Source organism: Apaloderma vittatum, unplaced genomic scaffold (genome assembly GCF_000703405.1).
Source record: "Apaloderma vittatum isolate BGI_N311 unplaced genomic scaffold, ASM70340v1 scaffold7029, whole genome shotgun sequence".
NCBI classification, from domain to species: domain Eukaryota; kingdom Metazoa; phylum Chordata; class Aves; order Trogoniformes; family Trogonidae; genus Apaloderma; species Apaloderma vittatum.
Genome location: NW_009733453.1, coordinates 2,931 through 22,116, shown reverse-complemented (window position 1 = coordinate 22,116; position 19,186 = coordinate 2,931). Strand labels below are relative to the sequence as shown.

The 19,186-nt window shown below is 49.2% G+C and overlaps 1 protein-coding gene across 1 annotated transcript in view; it reads left to right on the top strand.

Moving 5' to 3' along the window:
• Window positions 1–870: 870 nt before the first annotated feature.
• Window positions 871–19,186, top strand: part of LOC104278799 (receptor-type tyrosine-protein phosphatase alpha-like) — a gene marked incomplete at its 3' end in the record, with an annotated part of 20,728 nt that continues 2,412 nt past the window's right edge. The window contains exons 1-11 of the mRNA XM_009875893.1: window positions 871–946; window positions 1,751–2,113; window positions 4,362–4,379; window positions 8,711–8,795; window positions 9,913–9,986; window positions 13,972–14,108; window positions 15,766–15,856; window positions 16,329–16,405; window positions 17,514–17,550; window positions 18,748–18,845; window positions 18,991–19,110. Of these exons, the coding sequence (XP_009874195.1) occupies window positions 874–946; window positions 1,751–2,113; window positions 4,362–4,379; window positions 8,711–8,795; window positions 9,913–9,986; window positions 13,972–14,108; window positions 15,766–15,856; window positions 16,329–16,405; window positions 17,514–17,550; window positions 18,748–18,845; window positions 18,991–19,110 (1,173 nt within the window). The remainder of the gene's footprint in view (window positions 947–1,750; window positions 2,114–4,361; window positions 4,380–8,710; window positions 8,796–9,912; window positions 9,987–13,971; window positions 14,109–15,765; window positions 15,857–16,328; window positions 16,406–17,513; window positions 17,551–18,747; window positions 18,846–18,990; window positions 19,111–19,186) is intronic.

The window sequence follows — 19,186 nt, the reverse complement described above, 5'->3', positions numbered from 1 at the left end:
GTGGCAGGGCACCTGCCAGTCGATGGCACGTAGCAGAGCTGCCTCCAAGCCCTCTCTGGGCTCATCGCAGATGCAAGATGCTGGCCCGACCTTGGGATGCCCCAGGTTCTGGCAGCTTTGGGCTTTCTTCTGGCCAAGACGATGACGTCTCACATCTCGCTGTCGTTTGCCTCAGCCTCTGGACCCGTATCTGTTCGGGAGGAGATAACCATATCCATTCCTCAGGAGCTTTCTGAGGGCTACGGAGGAACGAAATCATCATAAAAACCTTGTGTTTAAAAGGGCTGGGGCAGAAAAGCTGGGGGAAAGAGCTTAACTTACGTCATCGTCCTGTAATTTTGCAGGACATTTCCTGGGAAGAAACGTACAGCGCAACGAATGTGCAGCCTCGCACTTGCAGATGATCTCGGGTCATTGGGATTTTCGGGTATTTTCTGGACACTTTGGATCAAGACTCCTGGCCGTCGTCTTTTACCTGTATTGGCATTTCAGCTTGCTCAAAGTACGCTCCTTCTCAGACCGTTACACAAACACGTTATTAACTTTCTTTAAGACCAAATACTTCAGTTTGGTGCTCAGCTTCGTAGCTCGTTCCTCTCATGCTCCCTCACAGTTTCACCCATTCCCTTCTTCATCTCTGGTCACCTTTGCTGACCCACCAGACTGGGATCTCTCCATGTGCCCTCTAGTCGGAAATGTGTGAACATATTGATAAATCCTTCCCATCCACATGCCTACAGAGACTCCAGCCACTCATTCACTTTCAGTTCTTCGCACACCAGGTGCACAGCAGTGTCCCCAGTTTGAGGTTTTTTAGGACAATGTTGCACGAGGGTTTCAATAATGGTTCTTTGCTCTCTTCCCCAGGTCAACATGGATTTGTGGTTCTTTCTCCTTTTGCTTGGAAGCGGCCTGATAAGCGTAGGTGCTAACAACGTTACAACAGGTAAACTATGCTCACGGTCTCCTCTTTTTTGTCCCCAAACCATCTTTAGGATCAAAGGAGTAAGTGCTCATGTGCTCAATGACTTTATTCTTTCTACTCTCCGCTTAACTGTAATCTGAAGTGTCAGAAAGAGGGTGAGGAGCTGCAGATGCTCAAAAATTATAGAATTGTAGAACTGTAGAATCACAGAATCATAGGACCGTAGAATCATAGAACCATAGAATTATAGAATCATAGAATTATGGAACCATAGAATCATAGAACCAGAGAATCACAGAACCATAGAATTTTAGAATCGTAGAATCATAGAACCAAAGAATCGTAGAATCATGGAATCATGGAATGTGTTGGGCTGGAAGGGACCTTTAAAGGTCATCTAGTCCAACCTCCCTGCAGTGAGCAGAGACATCTTTAACTAGATCAGGTTGGTCAGAGCCCCATCAAGCCTGACCTTGAATGTCATCAAGGATGGAGCCTCCACGACCTCTCTGGGCAACCTGTGTCAGGGTTTCACCACTCTCATTGTAAAGAATGGGACCTGCAAGTGTTACCTCTAGCAAATATTAATCCACTCTTGCAGGAGCTCTGACTTTTGCACCTCCTTGATATTGTAATACTTGTTCATGTTACCTGCTTTCATAAGGTTTTCCTCATCGTGCTGTGCAAAGTTCCCTGTCCCGGACTCGGGATGTTTTGGTCAAATCATCCTTATAGTTATACTCACAAAAATGTCCAACATCTAAGCCCACCTGTGTGGCAGAAAGGTTCCTCATGGAGGTCCCCTCCTGCTTTCTCCTTTCGCAGAGCCACCCACAACAGTGCCCACCTCCCCCAGGAGCCCCACCAAAGCTCCTACAGCAGGTCCTGACCATGGGGCGACGACGAGCGCGAGCAGCCTCAACCTTAGCACTCCAGTGACTGTTTCTACCGTGGCGTCAAAGCCGCCCGCAACCACAGCCGCCAGCGTCTCCCCCAACACCACCACCGTCAGCCTCAACGCCTCCACCCTGGGGTCAACCGTGCCCATGCCTCCGGCCACCTCCCTGCCACCCAGCGTGACGCCGTCGGCTCCGCACGCCGCTCTCCCCAGCACCGAAGCGGAGACGACGGAGAGGAATTTCAGTGCGACGGCGACGACGCAAGAGACCTCTTCTGCTTCCCACAACGGTAGGCATCTCTTTCACCTCTTTCTTCTCCAGGCCTCCAGGTTTTTCTCTTTGCCCTCCTTTGGCTGAACGAAAGGGGATGAGAAGACACTTTGGGGCAAATCTCAATGGTGCTGTGAAAGAATATGACTCCCTGAACGGACCAGATCGGTAGAGATTTATCCTACTGAAGGTTTAGGCTTCGTGCCAACACGCTGGGGCACCAGAAGCCCTGGGATCTCGTTCCACTTTTGTCGCAGATGAATTTCATCACTTTTTGTGGTTTCCGGAGTGTGAAACGGAGCTAGTGCTGCACAGCTCTAGTTGAGCCGTAACGGCTCTGTGTAGACAACAGCAATGAATCACTCCAGGTTGCCGCTCAGCTGCAGAGCTTGGGTTATCCACAGCGTTGCTACGTTTTTTGGGGGTTTTTGTAGCCAGAGTGGGCTCAAGCCATGTTTTCTGGCACTGTACAAGCACACACACAGCAAGACAGTCCCTGTCCCAACCCATTTGGTCATTCTACACTTGCATTCTCACTTTTTCCCCGTTACTTGGGCTGCTTTAATCTTTAAAAGGTCTCAGTGCGCAAGAGTTGCTTTTCTTGCCACCCTGCTGTCAGTCTTCTCTGGGCACATCATAAAAGTGGCCCCTAAGAATGTAATTTGGTTGCTTAGTGTAGGTTAAGAACAAAAAACAAGCAAAAAGAGGCTGAGGCAACCAGAAATCTTAGTTGACTCTTCAGCCGTGGTTGGCCCGTTGCTGCATCATTTGAGACCCAGCTTTACTGCCACGTGCCTCTGAGTTGCAGCAGTTACACGGCAGTGCCTGCTGGACCTTGTGGTGAAAGCCTTGGCAGTGCAGGATTTAGTGGAAAAGCAGTGGTGGGGGGGGGGGGGGGTGGAAAAGACTGGAAGAAGATAATCCTGGAGTTAACACGAGGAGTTGTCAAACCTACGTTCCTTAAGAATAAGTTTCTCAAGGGATATTGGGCGTTGGGTATCTAAACCCTTCCGCACGCTGGGGAGATGCGTGTGCCCTCTTCCTCTGAGCACCTTTGGAAACCACAGCCTGTGAAGCTGCTGCCAACTTTGCTACCAACGTGGAAGGGGATGTGACTGAAGGAAATTTGCCACTCGACTTTTGTAGTGTCCTCTCCTCCCCAGGCTCGTCCAGCTTCCCTTCAAACACAAATCCTTGAGGCTTTTTTGCAGAGTGAAGGAGTCCTGAGTAACCTTAGACACGGTGCAAGCTTAGAGGGAACGTAGCTTTCAAGTGGGAGTGATGGAAGCGAAAGCCTTGAGATCCTAAGATCTGGATTTTCTAATACTATATCTGCTGGCGAGTGACTGAATTTGTCATTTTTACGCCTTTGCTGCTTTTATGGGTTACTGGTTTTGGTGAACTCCCTCGGTGTATTATGCTATGGTCGTTGCACCACCAAGACCAGATGTGGCTTCTCACTTGACGTCAATCCCGAGCACAAATGAGCAAACCTGCTCCTTTCCTTATTTCCAGCAATTTGTCAAGGAGCAAGATTAGTTTTAGGGCTGCCCTTGCCATTAATCTTAACGGGACGTTTGGCTATCAGTCGGGGAAGAATTAAGCAGCGCTCAGGAGAGGAGCAGAGGCAGAAGATACTGCGTCAAGTCCGTGTTATTCGTCTCCTCCTTCTCCAAACCTACCGAACTCATCCTCAGCTGCAGCTCTTCACACGGCCAACGTCCTGGGCGTCGCGGTGGGAGAGACGGGCTTTGCTCTTCTTGTTTCTCCTGCCTTCCTCCAGATGAGACCTGCAAGCGGGCGGGCACAGGCTTCCCTTGGGTGCTCGCCGGCCCCCTCCCTCGTCCCAGCTGCTCTTATTTGAACTCCTGGCTCAGCCTCATTTCTAAAATCATGCTTGAGCATTCTCTTAACGTTTAAGCGCTCATGAATTACACCAGTAACTGGCTGGTTAAAGGCTTAAACAGACAGCGTTAGCGGTGCAGAGCAGGAGGTTGTGTTTGTCGAGGCTCGGCTTCAGCTCCCTTCTCTGCCGAGAAAAAGTTCCTTTTTTGTTCCTTTGCCCTTGTTACTGAGTGAAGGCTGAAATCCATTTTGGCAATCCTGGCTTCGGAGATGCTGTTTTAAAGGAAAGGTTTACAAAGAAGACGACAAGAGTTACGAAATTTGTTACCATCTTGGTCTTTGATCCTTCCTGACTTATTAAAATTTATACATATATATATATATCTTTGTTGCTAAGAGACTTCTGTTTTCTTTTTCTGCAGGTAACTCTGACAGAAGAGGTAAGAATTTTATATTTTATTATATTTCTTTAGTCAAGCCCTCAGTAAAATCATTTCTACAAGTATTCTGCTATTAGATAGCTCTCCTTCACAATGCACTTCCAAAATTGCCTTTGCAAAGCCTTCAGACTCTTTAGAAGAGCCGATGACACGCCAATATCTTCATTAGTGTTGGACTCTTCTCTTTAGAAATCTCGTACTAGTACAGAATCACAGAACCACAGAACAATACAAAGAGTTCCTGTTCTCCAAAAAATCCCAACGTTACCATCCCCAGACCAAAGTCTACGAAGCCATTCAGGAAATTCACTTCCAATTCTTTTCGCTTATGAATTATCTTTATTGACTGTGACTTACCTTACTTGACCCGGACCCAACTGATGTCAGTAATTATTATTATTCTGTTTAATTCAGCTGGCGAGCAGTAGCACACATCCATTTCTTGCAACGTAATAGCACTCAGGCGCATTTTTGCCGTTTCTTCCTTCCGAGAACTGGCGTCGCTGCCAGAGTATTTGCAATTACTCCTCGCTTTAGCTGTACAAGAGCGGGCAAGTGCAGGCAGTCTGGCTTCTGCCTATAGAAACGAGCTTCCTCCCTGTGTTTTGCTACTCTGATTTCAGTTTGATTTTGTGATCTCTCTGCCAGTGTTCATCCCTGCTCTGGAAAGCTAAGAAGTGAAAAACAGGGGAAAAAAATCTCTCATAGCGATATTAACAGCGATGCTAATAAAATAATTAGTGTTTTCCAAGTCCTGTGGCTTGGAGGATTATTCTAGGGTTATTCTTGGCTCCCTGGCACCAAGGAGCAGCACTGGGAGCAAAACGGGGACAGCAAAAGGTGTAGAGGATGCTGGTGACATTAACCCATGGTAGAACTTGGCTTGGATTGTGGTGGGGATGTGTTCTCTTCCTAGTGACTCTAAAGGGACTGATTCTGTCTCTGCAGGTCATTTTTATTCCTACTTTAAGATGGTGGAGTTGCAGTCAGCGCCTCTGCTCTGATTTATCCCAGAAAAAAATAATTTGGTCATTTCTGGATGTGTAAAGGACAGAGAAAAAGAATTGACTTGATTTATTCTTGCGTCTAGATGCGGGATCAGTTAGACCTGGGATTAGCTAACATGGACTTTCCTGATCTAAGTACATCTTTCCCAAATTATACCCCCTGACCATTATAACATATACCACGGCACGTCTAAACTGTGTCGCGTCGTACTTAGAGTATATCACATCGCGGAGAGAACCGATGCAGGTTAGAGCAAGAGCCAACCTCCCCTCAGCTGATGTGGCTTTTCCATCCGAAAGGTGAGTCTCCACTAGATTAAAGGGGCTTTGCCACTGAAACCTTTCAAGGTTTAAGGTTTTAGACAGACCCAGGAAGCTGCAGCAGATTAAATCCAAGAGCATTGAGTTCTGCAGGGCTAACCAGCGCAGGAGAAGCTCTACTTGGAGCTGACGGCCACTGAGCTTGTGCTGGAGTTTTTCAGGAGGATTTTGAGCCATGGGAACACGCGTCTCATCTCATTCTGGGCGTGCAGCCCCTGGGAATCGCTGAAAGATTTTTAATCTCTAACATTGGGAAGAGGAGAAACAGGTAGTTTTCTTGTCAGGAAAGTCACAGTAATAACCTCTACAACGAACTTGCAAAAGCAAAAGCCTTCCTAACAAAGCGTTGGTTCAGGGTTATATTGAAGACAGAGAGCAGAGAAGTGATTTATATCCAAATTAGTGAAAACCTCATGCCTCTTACTGCTTGCACTCATAGTATCCTGTGAAACCGCATCCTGTGTCCTGGGGGATTTATTTAAGGAATACTGACCCTACACTTTTCCTTCTCTTCCTTCCACCTCCATATTTTTTTCCCTGCGTGACCCCGTAGTTTCTTGTCTGCTTGACTGGACTCACGTTTCGCAGACGGGCGATGACAGCGAGGAGCAAGGAGGGTGGCTCAGCCCTGTCTCTCCCGGCCAGGCAGCTGCACCCGGGTCTGCATGATGTGTAGGGGATGTATAGCCTGTAGGTGTGTAGCCTATAGATGTGTAGCCTATAGACTGCTGTGTAGCACATGAACCTACACTTGCAGACACCAGAAGATGGTTTGCTGACTCTTCAGAGGTGCCAGGACAAGATTTAAGGCTCTGGACTGCGTTTGGGTGCTTCAACACCTCAAGTCTGTGGAAGCAGAAGGTTGAGTCATAGAATCACGGAATCGTTAAGATTGAAAAAGACCTTTAAGTTCATCAAGTCCAACCACCTACCTAACGCCACCATGACCACTAAACCATGTCACAAACTGCCACGTCTACACATTTCTGAACACCTCCAGGGATGGTGACTCCACCACTTCCCTTTTTCTTACAGAAAATCCCCTGGGGCCGAGGCTGGGAGCTGCGGGGGGAGGTTGACACCTCTCACCAGGGCTGACTGGGGAAGGAGAAACCATCTGGGGACCCACCAGCTCATTTCCTGCCTGCGCTTTGCTGGTGGGATGGGCTGCACGCCGACGGTTAGCAGCCGCAGTGGAAAAGCTCTAATTCAGTCAGCCAGATGTGTCGAAAGAACGGCTACAATAAAAAAAAATAATAAGAAAACAACCAATCTCCAACCCCACCAGGCTCCCTGCAGCGGCCCCTGCCCGGCTCAGGTCGGAGGTCTCAACGAGAAGGACGTTAGAGGCGAGGCAAGGGTTGGCTGTGGTTGGATTAAGACACTCCGTGGTCGCTTTGCCTTCCTGGGGTTGGTTTTTTGGAAAGCTTCATGGAGGCTGATGATAAAAATCTCAAGCAGGGAGAAGGCAGAAATACCTCCCAATAAATTCCTTCCCCTTTTGGTGCTAGGCTGGGGGGGATGCCGACGCATAAGGACGGAAGATGGGAAGAACACAGACGTGCAAGACGAGGAAGGTTTCATGGTTTCGTTTGCCACACCAGGTCATGGCTTCAAATGGTTACACAAAATTTGTGTCTTTCGGTTGGAATAACGTTTCCAGACTTCGCGACCACAGAGGTACAAACGCCAAAATAGAACCTGAATGCCCCTTAAGTGCTCAGCGGTCAAGAAATGGGCAAAATGAAACGCACCTAAGATCTGCCGACCGAAGCTTCTGAGACACGCGGAGCAGGAATCTACGCTGGCAGAGAAATGGATGCGCAGAAGGTGGAAGGAGGGGGGTCATGCCCTGCAGTCTTGGGGGGCTGAGGCACGACACAGTGGCCCGTACAGATGCAGAATGAAAATAGCCCCAGCTGGCATCGCTGGCGTCCACGTTCATCCAAAAAAATAAAAGCCCTTGGGGGCCATTCACTTCTCTGGTTAGCGTTGCTAGACTTCCAGCCCCAGCTGGGAAATTTGCTTGCGTCGACCGCTCTTTTCGCTGACCAAGCGGCAAAGAGCTTATTTTAAAAAAAAAAAATAAAAAAAATCTGTTGTGAGTGGCAGAGGATGTTCAGATGTGCCCAATCTAAGCGGGCGTGCAAGGGAATTGTGTGGTGCTTGCCCTCGAGAACCATCTGTGAGGGAGCGCCCAACGGAGCAACCCAAATCAGTTCATGCTCGGTGGCCGCGCGGAGCAAAACGTGCTCGTTGGGTTGTCTTTACATCATCTCCTCCCTAACCTCAGCGTTCCCAAGGAGGGAAGAAGTCCCCACAGGAGCCACCTCTGCGATAAGGAGCTCAGCAGCCCCGCACCTCTGCAGCAAATCTCAGCCTGAAGGTGCTCGGAGCTGGGTTCAGCCTGAAGTCCTCTCGTCCTGTTGGACAAGGAAACAAGGAAAGTCGTGATGGTTTTATGAATGTTGTGTCTATGGGCTCTAACAAAGGCTGCAGTTTTCACCGAATTTTAGTTTGAGATTCCTTATTCCTAGACCTGTTCAGAAATTTCTCCTGTGGATCCTTACATCTCGAGCAGAAGAGCTGGTAGGTCCCCGGGTGATAGAACAGGACCTTCTACTGGTGGCTGCTGGGCCACCATGGGCATGTTCAATTGTGCAGAAGAAACCCCTAAGTTAGACCGCTCCCAACTTTCTCAGCTGCCGTTTGCACCCACAAGGTCACAATTTCGGAGGGAACAACTCTTAAGAGAAGATTGAGCTGCTTTGAATAGTGTTTTTAATCTAACCTTGGAGCATCTGAGTTACGTGGTGCTCGCTCAGGTCTGTCTTTGCTGTCACGCTGCAGAAACGTAGCCTTGCTCAATAGTGTTATTATTTTATTTTTTTCAATTATTTTTATTCATTTGCATGCAGAAACCGTAGAGCTCTTCCCCATTAAGTGAGGGCACTGGGTGTTTTTTCGGTGTTGATAACCACACTTTTCTTTTCCTGTTGGCAGATGAGACTCCGATTATAGCTGTGATGGTGGCCCTGTCTTCCCTTCTAGTCATAGTATTTATTATTATTGTGCTGTACATGTTAAGGTAAGAGGTGCTTTAATGCTGACTTCCCTTGTTTGACAGAAAAGAATTACTGAATTAAAGGGAATAAGCCTTTTGTGGTGTTTTGGAAGCTGGAAGCTGACACAGACGCTGTTTGAAAAAGAAACCTGTAAGGATAATAAAAATGGTGTTTGGGGTTATCTAGTAAATTATGCTTATTCCTGCCTCTACAAAGCTGATCCTTTGTAGGGTAATGCCTGTTGTGCCGTGGAAAAGTGTCACATTTAGTAGGATAGATTAAAGTGTTATTGGTGCAGTTAAAAAGCAGGTAAGGGTTTCTTTCAAGGCTAAGTAATTAGGTAATCCGAGGAAGATGAACACAGCGCTCTAACACACTTTAGATCCATTTTTAAAAAAATCCAAGCATTCAGGCTGCTCAAAATGTGGCATTCCTAGCTCCTTGCTCAGCTAGAAGAGGGTATTTATTCACTTGCAGCAAACGCTTTAATTTACTTGCCAGTTTGATGGTTAAATGGGTTGCTTTGGGTTTGTTTTTTTAAAAAAAAAATTTAAAAAGGGAAAAAACGAAAAAAAAAGAACAATTTCCTGAGCGGTGGAAAATGCAGGTCTGCCCTCGCAGTGGTGAACCTGATGAGAGTTTTTGCCTCGGGAGTTCGGCGGCAGCAGTTTGAGTCCTCCCCTCTTGGCTTCCAGCCCTTAAAAAGAAAGGTTTTTTGTTCACTGCAGCCTGCCCGGTGATTCAGCAAAACCCTTAACTTCAGGCGAACGGAGCGTAAGCATCTGCTTCGAGTTAAAAGCACATGGAGAAGGGTTTTGCTGTGAAAGGCTGGATCTACCTGGGGTTTATGTGCTTTGTTGGATCAGTCTGTGGAGCAGGAACGCCTTGGGATGTCCTCCATAAAAAGAAGCTTTAAAGCTTCTCCTCCTGATTTTCTGATCCTGCAGCCTCTCCAGATGTTGTCAGTTAAAAGTTACACCCATACAGGCAGGATTTTAGAGATCTCGTAGCCTTTTGGACCCACCATGAAGCCAAGAGAAAGCGAGGAGCACTTTTCACAGCTGCATCTCTCAGCTGGAAGGTAACCTGGGCTTCTTGGTGGGTGTCTAACGATGTTCTCCACTCCCTTGTTTTCCATAGGTTCAAGAAATACAAGCAAGCAGGGAGTCATTCCAACTCCTTTCGATTGTCCAATGGCCGGACGGATGACGCAGGTGAGACCCGTTTCGGTGTGACACAGGGAGCAAAAAGGCTTCTCACAGAAGGAATAAGCTTTGTTCACATCAAAAAGGGTCAATGCAAATGTTCTTCAGAGTAACAAGGGTTACTGGAGCAGGCTGCCTGGAGAAGTTGTGGAAGCCCCCTCCCTGGAACTGTTCAAGGCCAGGCTGGAACTAGATGATCTTTAAGGTCCCTTCCAACCCAAACCATTCTATTGATCCCATGATTTTAGTGTTGTGGTTTCGCCCCCACCTTGGAATTGGCCGAAGTTAATCACAGAATTGTCAGGGTTGGAAGGGACCTTAAAGCTCATCTCGTTCCAACCCCCTGCCATGGGCAGGGCCATCCCCCACTAGATCAGGCTGCCCAGAGCCCCATCCAGCCTGGCCTGAAAAACTCCCAGGGATGGGGCTGCCACCCCCTCTCTGGGCAACCTGTGCCAGGGTCTCACCACCCTCATGGGGAAGAACTTCTTCCTCACGTCCAACCTGAACCGAACCATCTCCAGCTTCAATCTATTCCCTCTAGTCCTGTCACTGCCCGACATCCTAACAAGCCCCTCCCCAGCTTTCTTGTAGCCCCCTTGAGGCACTGGAAGCCACAATAAGGTCTCCTCAGAGCCTTCTTTTCTGCAGACTGAACAGCCCCAACTCTCTCAGTCTGTCTGCACAGGAGAGGTGCTCCAGCCCTCTGAGCATCCTCGTGGCCCTTCTCTGGACACGCTCCAGCACGTCCAGATCTTTCTTGTAGGTAGGAGCTCCAGAACTGGACATAGTACTCCAGGTGGGGTCTCATGAGAGTGAAATAACCAGCAATTCTCCTAAAAAATTATAAAAATTACAAAAAAGCATCATGAAACCCTTGAAGTGACCAAAGCAGGGTTGGTTTATGCCCTTCAGGGCAGTGCAGAGCTACCCAGGTTGATTTTCTGACCATGCAGCACCGTTCCCACAGCAATAAGACACGAACAATTTGACAGGCACGTTGCCAACGTGATGCCCAGTGGCATCGTCTACCAACCAGCTCAAAAGATGATGGGAAAACGTTCACTGAGTACTGGTTTGGGGAGCTGATTTGCTGGAAAGGTGTAAAAATGAAAATGAAGGTTGTTTTCCATCTGAATATGGTCTTGGAAGGGCGTATGAAGACGGTCCCGAGTTATTTGTATTATTCCTGGTGGGAATAACATCAATATTATACACCAGAATAAATAAATAGATAAATAAGCCAGAATAAGATGACTGCATTCACCAGAAGACAAGATTTCTGTAAAAATCCAGGAAAGGCTGTGGGTGTGGAATTGTCACAACCTGAGTCAGGTGCAATGACAACTCCTGGGGACATAGCAGGCTCTGTTCTCCCATCTCATATTTTTGCAGGAAAGTGTTTTTCCATTTACTTTTTTTTTTTCTTTTCAGTTCTGAGCTCTAGTCTGTTTTCCATCATTTTGCTAAACTTCTCTGGAGTGAAAATTTATTTTCCATCTTTCATTCTGGTGACAAAACGTTTGCCCTCAAGTGGTTAATATTAAAATAGGCCATTACTTCCAACGCCAAACTATTCACAGTTCCTCTTGAGTTTTCACAGTATCTCTTTGACTCAAATAAGAATCTTTATTGAGATATCTTTGGGAATTAATTAAATACCTTTCTACCTTTTTAAATGAGTATGGCAACTGGTTAAAACTCAGATCTTCATGCTAACCAGCATTTCTGAGAGAAAGCAGAGAATGTATTGGTATTTTCTTTATAAAAATCTTTTTGGACCTCTTAAAGGTGCATAAATGCCGTTTTGAAGCCTTGTGCAAGCCTGCTGTAATGTCTCCTGTGCCTGAGCTTGTCTCGTTTTCTGGCTTTGAAGCAGAGCTACTTTTGGAAGGTCTCAGGTTGGGCATCTCCACATGCAGGCACCAAAGAGCTGAAGAGGAACTCTCACCTCTTAAACTCAGGTTCAGATCCTTTTTTGGAACTCCTTCCACATAAACCAAACACCTCTGGAGCAAGTACTAAGTGAAAATCAGCACCTTTTTTTTTGCGTGTTGGCAGCTAAGGCCTTCCCTACCCATTTCACGTTGCTGTAAGCGAAAGCGTGAACTTCCTAAGCCATCGCTTGTGTTGGTGTAACCCTCGCGTGGCCTTTCTTGGCTTCACTGAGGAACCACAAGCCACAGCTGCTTTTGCTGGGAGTGACGTCGCAGCGATGGTGCCAGACTTTCCATGTGAGCGAGGGCAAAGTACGAATTCAAAGTGAGGTGGTCTTCATCCCCCAGTGTCGATGACTTGGTCCTCATTGCCCTGTCCTGCCTCTACAATAGCGTAGTGTTTGAGCCTAGAGCACCAGGAGTTTCACCTTGTCGCACAATCATAGAATCGCTTAGACTGGAAAAGACCTAAAAGATCGTCAAGTCCAGCCCTTAACCCAGCACTGCCAGGTCCATCACTGAACCGTGTCCCTGAGCACCACATCTCCACGGATTTTAAATACCTCCAGAGATAGGGACTCCACCACTGCCCTGGGCAGCCTGTTCCAGTGCTCGACAACCCTTCTGAGGAAGAAATTCTTCCTAATATCCAACCTAAACCTCTCCTGCTGCCACTTGAGGCCATTTCCTCTTGTCTTGTTGCTTGAGAGAAGAGACCGACCCCACCTCGCTACACTCTCCCTTTAGGTAATTGTAGAGAGTGAGAAGGTCTCCCCTCAGCCTCCTCTTCTCCAGCTGAACAACCTCAGTTCCTTCAGCTGCTCCCCATCACGCTTGTTCTCCAGACCCTTCCTCAGCTTCATTGCCCTGCTCTGGACACACTCCAGCACCTCCATGTCTTTCTTGTAGCCCAAAACTGAACACGGCTGGAGGTGCGGCCTCGCCAGTGCTGAGTACAGGGGGATAATCCCTGCCCTCTTCCTGCTGCCCACACTGTTTTTGATCCAGGCCAGGATGCTGTTGGCCTTCTTGGCCACCTGGGCACACTGCTGGGCTCATGTTCACCTGGCTGTCGACCCAACACCCCCAGATTCCACGGGGCATCTTTCCAACCACTCTTCCCCAAACCTGTAGCGCTTCCTGGGGTGGTTAGACTTGGTCCTCATTGTCCTCTCTTGCCTCACAACAACATAACTCTCCACCAGAGAGTGCTGAAAAGAGTTTCACAATCTCACAGAATCCCCACATTTTTGTGCACCGTCCATAGAAAGAGCGAAAGGCCGGGAGGTTTCAGGTTGGACGGGGCTTTGAGCAACCTGGTCTACTGGGAGGTGTCTCTGCCCGTGGCAGGAGGGTCATAGAATCGTAGAGTCATAGAAACATGGAAGTTGGAAATCATCAAGTCCAACCTATAACCCTGCTCTACAGAATCCACTCCTGAGCCATCACCCCCAACCCCACATCTCAACGACCTTCAAACACCTCCAGGGAAGGTGGCTCAACCACCTCCCTGGGCAGCCTGTGCCAATGGCTGACTACTCTTTCTGGGAAAAATTTTTTCCTAATATCTAAATCTACCCTTGTGCGGCTTGTGGCCATTCCCTCTAGTTCTACTACCAATTACCTGTGAGAAGAGACCAGCCCCAACCTCTCCACACCGTCCTCTCAGGCAGTGGCAGAGAGTGAGGAGGTCTTCCCTCAGCCTCCTCTTCTTCAAACTCAACAATCCCAGCTCCTTCCATCACTCTCCATAAGATTTATTCTCCAGGCCCTTCCCCAGCTCCGTTGCCCTCCTCTGCACTCGCTCCAGCACCTCGACATCCCTCTTGGATTGAGGTGCCCAAAACTGAACACACTACTCAAGGTGAGGGTGAGACAAGTTGGTCCTTAAGGTCCCTTCTAACCCAAACCGTGCCATGGTTCTATGAAAATATGAGGAAAATGAGGGTGTGAAGTGGCCTTAAAAGAGGACAGCCCAGGGTGTGGGAGTTCCCTGTGCCCACCTGGGTGTGGTGAGCAGCTGGGTGGGCGCCTCTGATCCGTGGATGTCGTTGCAGAGCCGCAGAGCATGCCGCTGCTCGCCCGCTCCCCCAGCACCAACCGCAAATACCCGCCTCTGCCCGTCGACAAGCTGGAAGAGGAGATCAACCGCCGCATGGCAGACGACAACAAGCTCTTTCGGGAGGAGTTCAACGTGAGTTGCCTTTGCTGCTTGCCCCTAAATCCTTGCAGGCTGCTCTCGAAGCACAGTGAGCCAAAACCTGGTCTCGCTCAGCTGGTACATCAGAAAGGAGCTGCAGTGGGGAGGCCACATCAACCTGAGGGTAACTGAGCTGATAAAATGACGGTGCTGGATGATGTGCTTCCAGAGAGCTTCTTGGAGGGAGTGATGTTCTGCCCAGTCCTTGGGGATTTCTCAAAGGGCTGCGAGGTGGGAGGAACGATTCTGTCCCCAAATCCGTTGTGAGGGTGGGCAAGTCGCTTCCCCTCACCTTCGCTACAGAAAGATTTTCTAGCAAGCAGCACCCCGGGGTTACGTTCCTCTGGGTTTGGGAGGCATCCTGGAGGTCTTGGGGTCTTGCAGAGCTTCTCTGCCTGCTGGTTTTGCCTCCCTCCTCCCGATCCTCATGGCTTAGCTCTACAAACAGCCAAAACGAGATCTCTGGCAGAGAAACAGAAATGACCTCATCAATTTCAGCGAGCTGTTAACCCTGAAGCAGAGTGATGACAATTTATAGGACAACCGTTGTCCTTCAGCAGTGAGTTAATAGTTCAGGTAGAGTGCTTATCCCACGACACCAGAGAACCTCTTCTGAGGTGGCTACAACCTCTTTTGGGTGTTGCCGAGCTCTGCGACTCCTTGTGACAATGAACCTGTTTCACTTCGGCAACGCGAAACCAGGCAGAGCCGGACTGAGGTAGGGGACAAAGTTGAAATAACTGAGTGGAATCCTGCAGCGTGTAACGTAGGAGCTGCTGAACTGCCTGGACTCTCGTCAGCCTAATTAAGAAGAGAAAACCCACTGCTGATCTGGTTGTCTGCACGGCAAAGATCTCATCACATAAAGCCTCAGATCCAAAGCAGAGTGAGGATGATGAGAAGACAAAAAGAAAAGCCACTCGACTTTCTCCAGCTGTTGCACAACTCGATACCCTTCCTGGCCGCACTTCAGTGAAACTAAATAGGTGCAACGAATGGCCAGGGAGAGGGATTTTTGGGGTTATAAATATTCGATTGCCTCAAAGACTTCCGTTGTGAAGCACGTCTGTCCTGCCAGCCAGAGGAAGGGTGGCAAATACCTCCGGTACGTTCTCATCCTCTTTGCTGTTCAACAGCTCTGCCTGAGCACCAAACCTGGCTGCCCTGACCGGGACAGCATCTCCTGTGAGCCCAGCACCCCCACAACCCAAAGGTCCCTGCTGGATGAAGAATAACTCCCTGCATGGGTGCTCCTTCCCATCACTGGGTGTGCTTGGGTACCTTCGCATCGATGTTAACGAAGGAAAGAAATCTCAGAAGGAGCCTCCACAGGCTCCTTGGTCGCTCGGGTCCGGGGTTCGGTGTCAGAGGCTTTGCTGCCACCTCGTGTTCCTGAGTCCTGAGATTTCAGATGATGACGTTTCGGAAGGGATTTGCTCTCTGTGATCCAGCCCAGGCTGTTTCAGTGGTTGCCTCCAGCTGGGTGGGGACAAGTTGCTGGTGCTGGGATGGAAGTGAGGGCTGGGGGTGGTGGGGGCACATCCCAAGGGGCAGGATGCTCGGGTGCCCCGTGAACCGACACGCAGGTTGTGTTGTGGTTACTGCTGGGAGTAAGAACATCATGGAAAAACTCCCTTTTCTGCCACGGCAGGCTCTCCCAGCATGTCCTATCCAGGCCACATGCGAAGCTGCTTCCAAGGAGGAGAACAAGGAGAAGAACAGATATGTGAACATTTTACCCTGTAGGTATCAGGGCTGGTTGGGCGGGGAAAGAGGGGGCATGGCTGGTGCTGGGGGTCACAGTCTTGGTTTTGAGGTGGGTTAAGACGTGGTTGAGGTCGTTTCGCATCCCAGGTGGGTGGCTGCATCTGCTTTAGCTTTAGATACCTACAAGGATGAGCTCCGTGGAGCTGTCAGCGGCCGTGAGGCCATGGAAAATGAAATCATTGGAAATGCTGAAACAGCCAGCTCTTGCCGGGTGGCGTGGAGCAGCAGGCTGGCTCCGGGAGCTTCCTCAAATGTGCACACTCTGCAGAAGAAAAACTTCCTTGCATGAGGTCTGGCACCCCTCTGGGCTTAAACAAGAAGAATTTGGGGGCACAAAGGTGTTTGCATGCGAGAGGGAGCCAGCGAACGCAGGCTGTGCTCAACTTTCTCCCTATGTATCAGCTGGAGGGGCTTGTTTTTAATGCGGTGTTTTCATTTTTCCTCCAGATGATCATTCCAGGGTTCACCTGACTCCTGTCGAAGGGGTTCCTGACTCCGACTACATCAACGCCTCCTTCATTAATGTGAGTTTTGTGATTGGAAGGGGAAATCCCCGTTGGCTATACCCCACCAAGCGCTGCCTGCTCCCACCAGCAGCGTGGGGCTTGTGCAGGGTGTGACTTGTGCCTGGGATGGACGGTTTAGAGACTACCTCCTGCTTTAACATCTCCCCAGTACCTCCAAAAGCAATAAATTACTCTGGTTTTTGATCTCATAACCTCTGTGTGGCCGTGGTAGAGCTCACTGTGCTCCGCTTCGTGTCATGAGCCCAGACAAACACGATTGGAATAAGGCTGAGGGCTGGGACTCATAAGTTTTTTGCCTTTGCTCAGCTATTTTGCCATAGTTTCCACCTCTCTTTTCTACACTTACGCTCCTTAGGGTGCTGCAAAGCTCTGCTGGCTGGTTTGGAAGGGCTTTGGGAGCCGTTCCTGCAGGAATTGGGGATTTCTGATTATCGACTGAGGAGTGGTGTGGCTGGTTAATCATCAGTACTTTCCGGCTTGCAGGGCTGGACGTGGGAAGGGGATGAAAAATTAATCAAGCAACCCAGCTAGAATAGAAACAACATCACCCTGCTCTGCTCCTCGGGGGAGATGGGTCCTGTATGATTATCATCTTATAGCTCAAATAAATTGAGAAGGGTGATACAAAGAAGTAGAATTTGAGCAAGACAGAGGCACGTGAAGAGAAGCAAGACCCAAAAGAGCTTTTTACTCCCTTCACCAATAAACAAATACCCGCGAGGAAATACACAAAAGCAACCCCCACGAGTTCAACAGCCCTGTCTCCCAAAGATTAATCCTGATTTTCACATGATGCAGGGTCTGATCCCAGCGCAAGGGCCGTCGGATGCTGCTTCTTCCGTGCTCCGTGCCAACAAGTGGGGTCGTTCCCACATTACATGAGCTTGGGGAGTGTTCCTCTGGGTCAGGGACTCTTTGCACAGGGATTTTCTATTATTTCTACCCCACTGTTGGTGCCGTTTCTCCCCTTGGAGGCTGCAGCACGGCGGGGAGTGAGCAACAGAGCAGGTGATGCCGTGGTTTATTAACGGTGCAGATGTGTTTCATGACTCCCGTGTTGTTAGAAAAATACTCATCTTCTGTTTGTTTTCCTTTTTCTCTATAGGGGTACCAAGAGAAAAACAAGTTCATTGCTGCACAAGGTAAATGCTGGGTTATTCCTGTAGCTTAGTCTGGTGGTGGTGAGGCTGAGATCCTTCTGCTCCGCGAAGCTGTGCTAGTCCTGTGCTCGGCAGCAGGAAGCTGAGCTCTCCTGATCAAAAGAAGGCTTGAAAATGGTTTTCCCAGTCAAAGACTGATGCTGGATATGTTGGGGCAGGAGGAGGAGAAGCCCTCCCATTTGCAACAGCGATTGCTGGGGGCTGTCAGGGCGTTTCTACCCTGAGTCTTGTCCTTCCACCCTGGCCCACAACTGCAGGTGGTCATGATCTCTGGAAGTACTCCATGTTAATTAAATTCCCCAGATCTGTTATTGCGGAGAGCACTGTGCTGGTCTGGTCTCATTTATCCTCCTTCTTAAACCTCGGCAGACAAGAATGTGGGCTTGTGCTGTTGAAATTTTGCTGTGGCCTTCAGAGGGGAGGCATGAGCTGGTGAGAGCAGCGAGCATCCTGAGTCTCCCCAAGCTCAGTTGCCACCATCCAGAGCATCACCAGCTTTCTTGCACCATCCATAGCTGGTCCAAACACATCCCTAAAACCAAGATGCCCACTTGCGAGGAGGTTCATGCCAGCCAAAGGAGGTTGTCTGACCATGGGAGGTGGTTTTGTGTTTCTTCTCTTGACTTGCAAGTGGGTTAGGACATCCCCTGCCAGTTTGTCTGGCGCTTGCTGCACGGGGAAGGCTGGGTCGGGTCTGGCAGCAGCACCAGGCTGGGCTAAAGCGCTGGCTCTGCTGTTCTCTTGGGCTGGTCTAGGTTGAGTGAGCTCCTTATCTGGCAGGCAGCAGGAAACTGTTCTTGTGCGATGTTGGAATGGGATCCCCTGATTAAAACACAAAGCTTAGTGACGAGACTTCTACCAGGTACCTGCAATGGCCACAATTTGCCCGCGTGACCTTGAGCAAGTCATTTCCATGCTCCGTTTGTCCAGTTTCTTCTTTCTGGGCTAAAAATGGAATTCCTCATCATGAAACGTATCCAAAAAGCCCAGCTCTTCTGTGATAGGATTGTTCCTTGCATTAACCAACATTCTCAGACACCAAAACGCCTCCTGTGCTGACATCTATTGGCAAAAACGTGTTGCATCATCCACGACGCGTGACTTCACACGCTGGGGTTCAGTCTCAGGACCTGAGGGGTTGATTCCCAAAGACCATATTTCCTTTTGCTTTCCCCTTAGGACCAAAAGAAGAAACAGTGAACGATTTTTGGAGGATGATTTGGGAGCAAAACACAGCGACAATTGTCATGGTGACCAACTTGAAAGAGAGGAAAGAGGTGGGTGCTGGAAGGCTTCATGGGCTGGTATCCTACCCAACTTCATCCAAATCCAGCACATCTCCTGCCCATGGGCATGTCTTGGAGATGGTCCCAGCCTTGCATGGGACCAGAGCTCACCTGTGTCCTTTTTCTCTCCCCACAGTGCAAGTGTGCTCAGTACTGGCCAGATCAGGGCTGCTGGACATACGGGAACATCCGAGTGTCCGTGGAGGATGTGACCGTCCTGGTGGATTACACCGTGCGGAAGTTCTGCATCCAGCAGGTGCCAGGGCTTGGGTCTCCCATCCCATCCCATCCCATCCCATCCCATCCCATCCCATCCCATCCCATCCCATCCC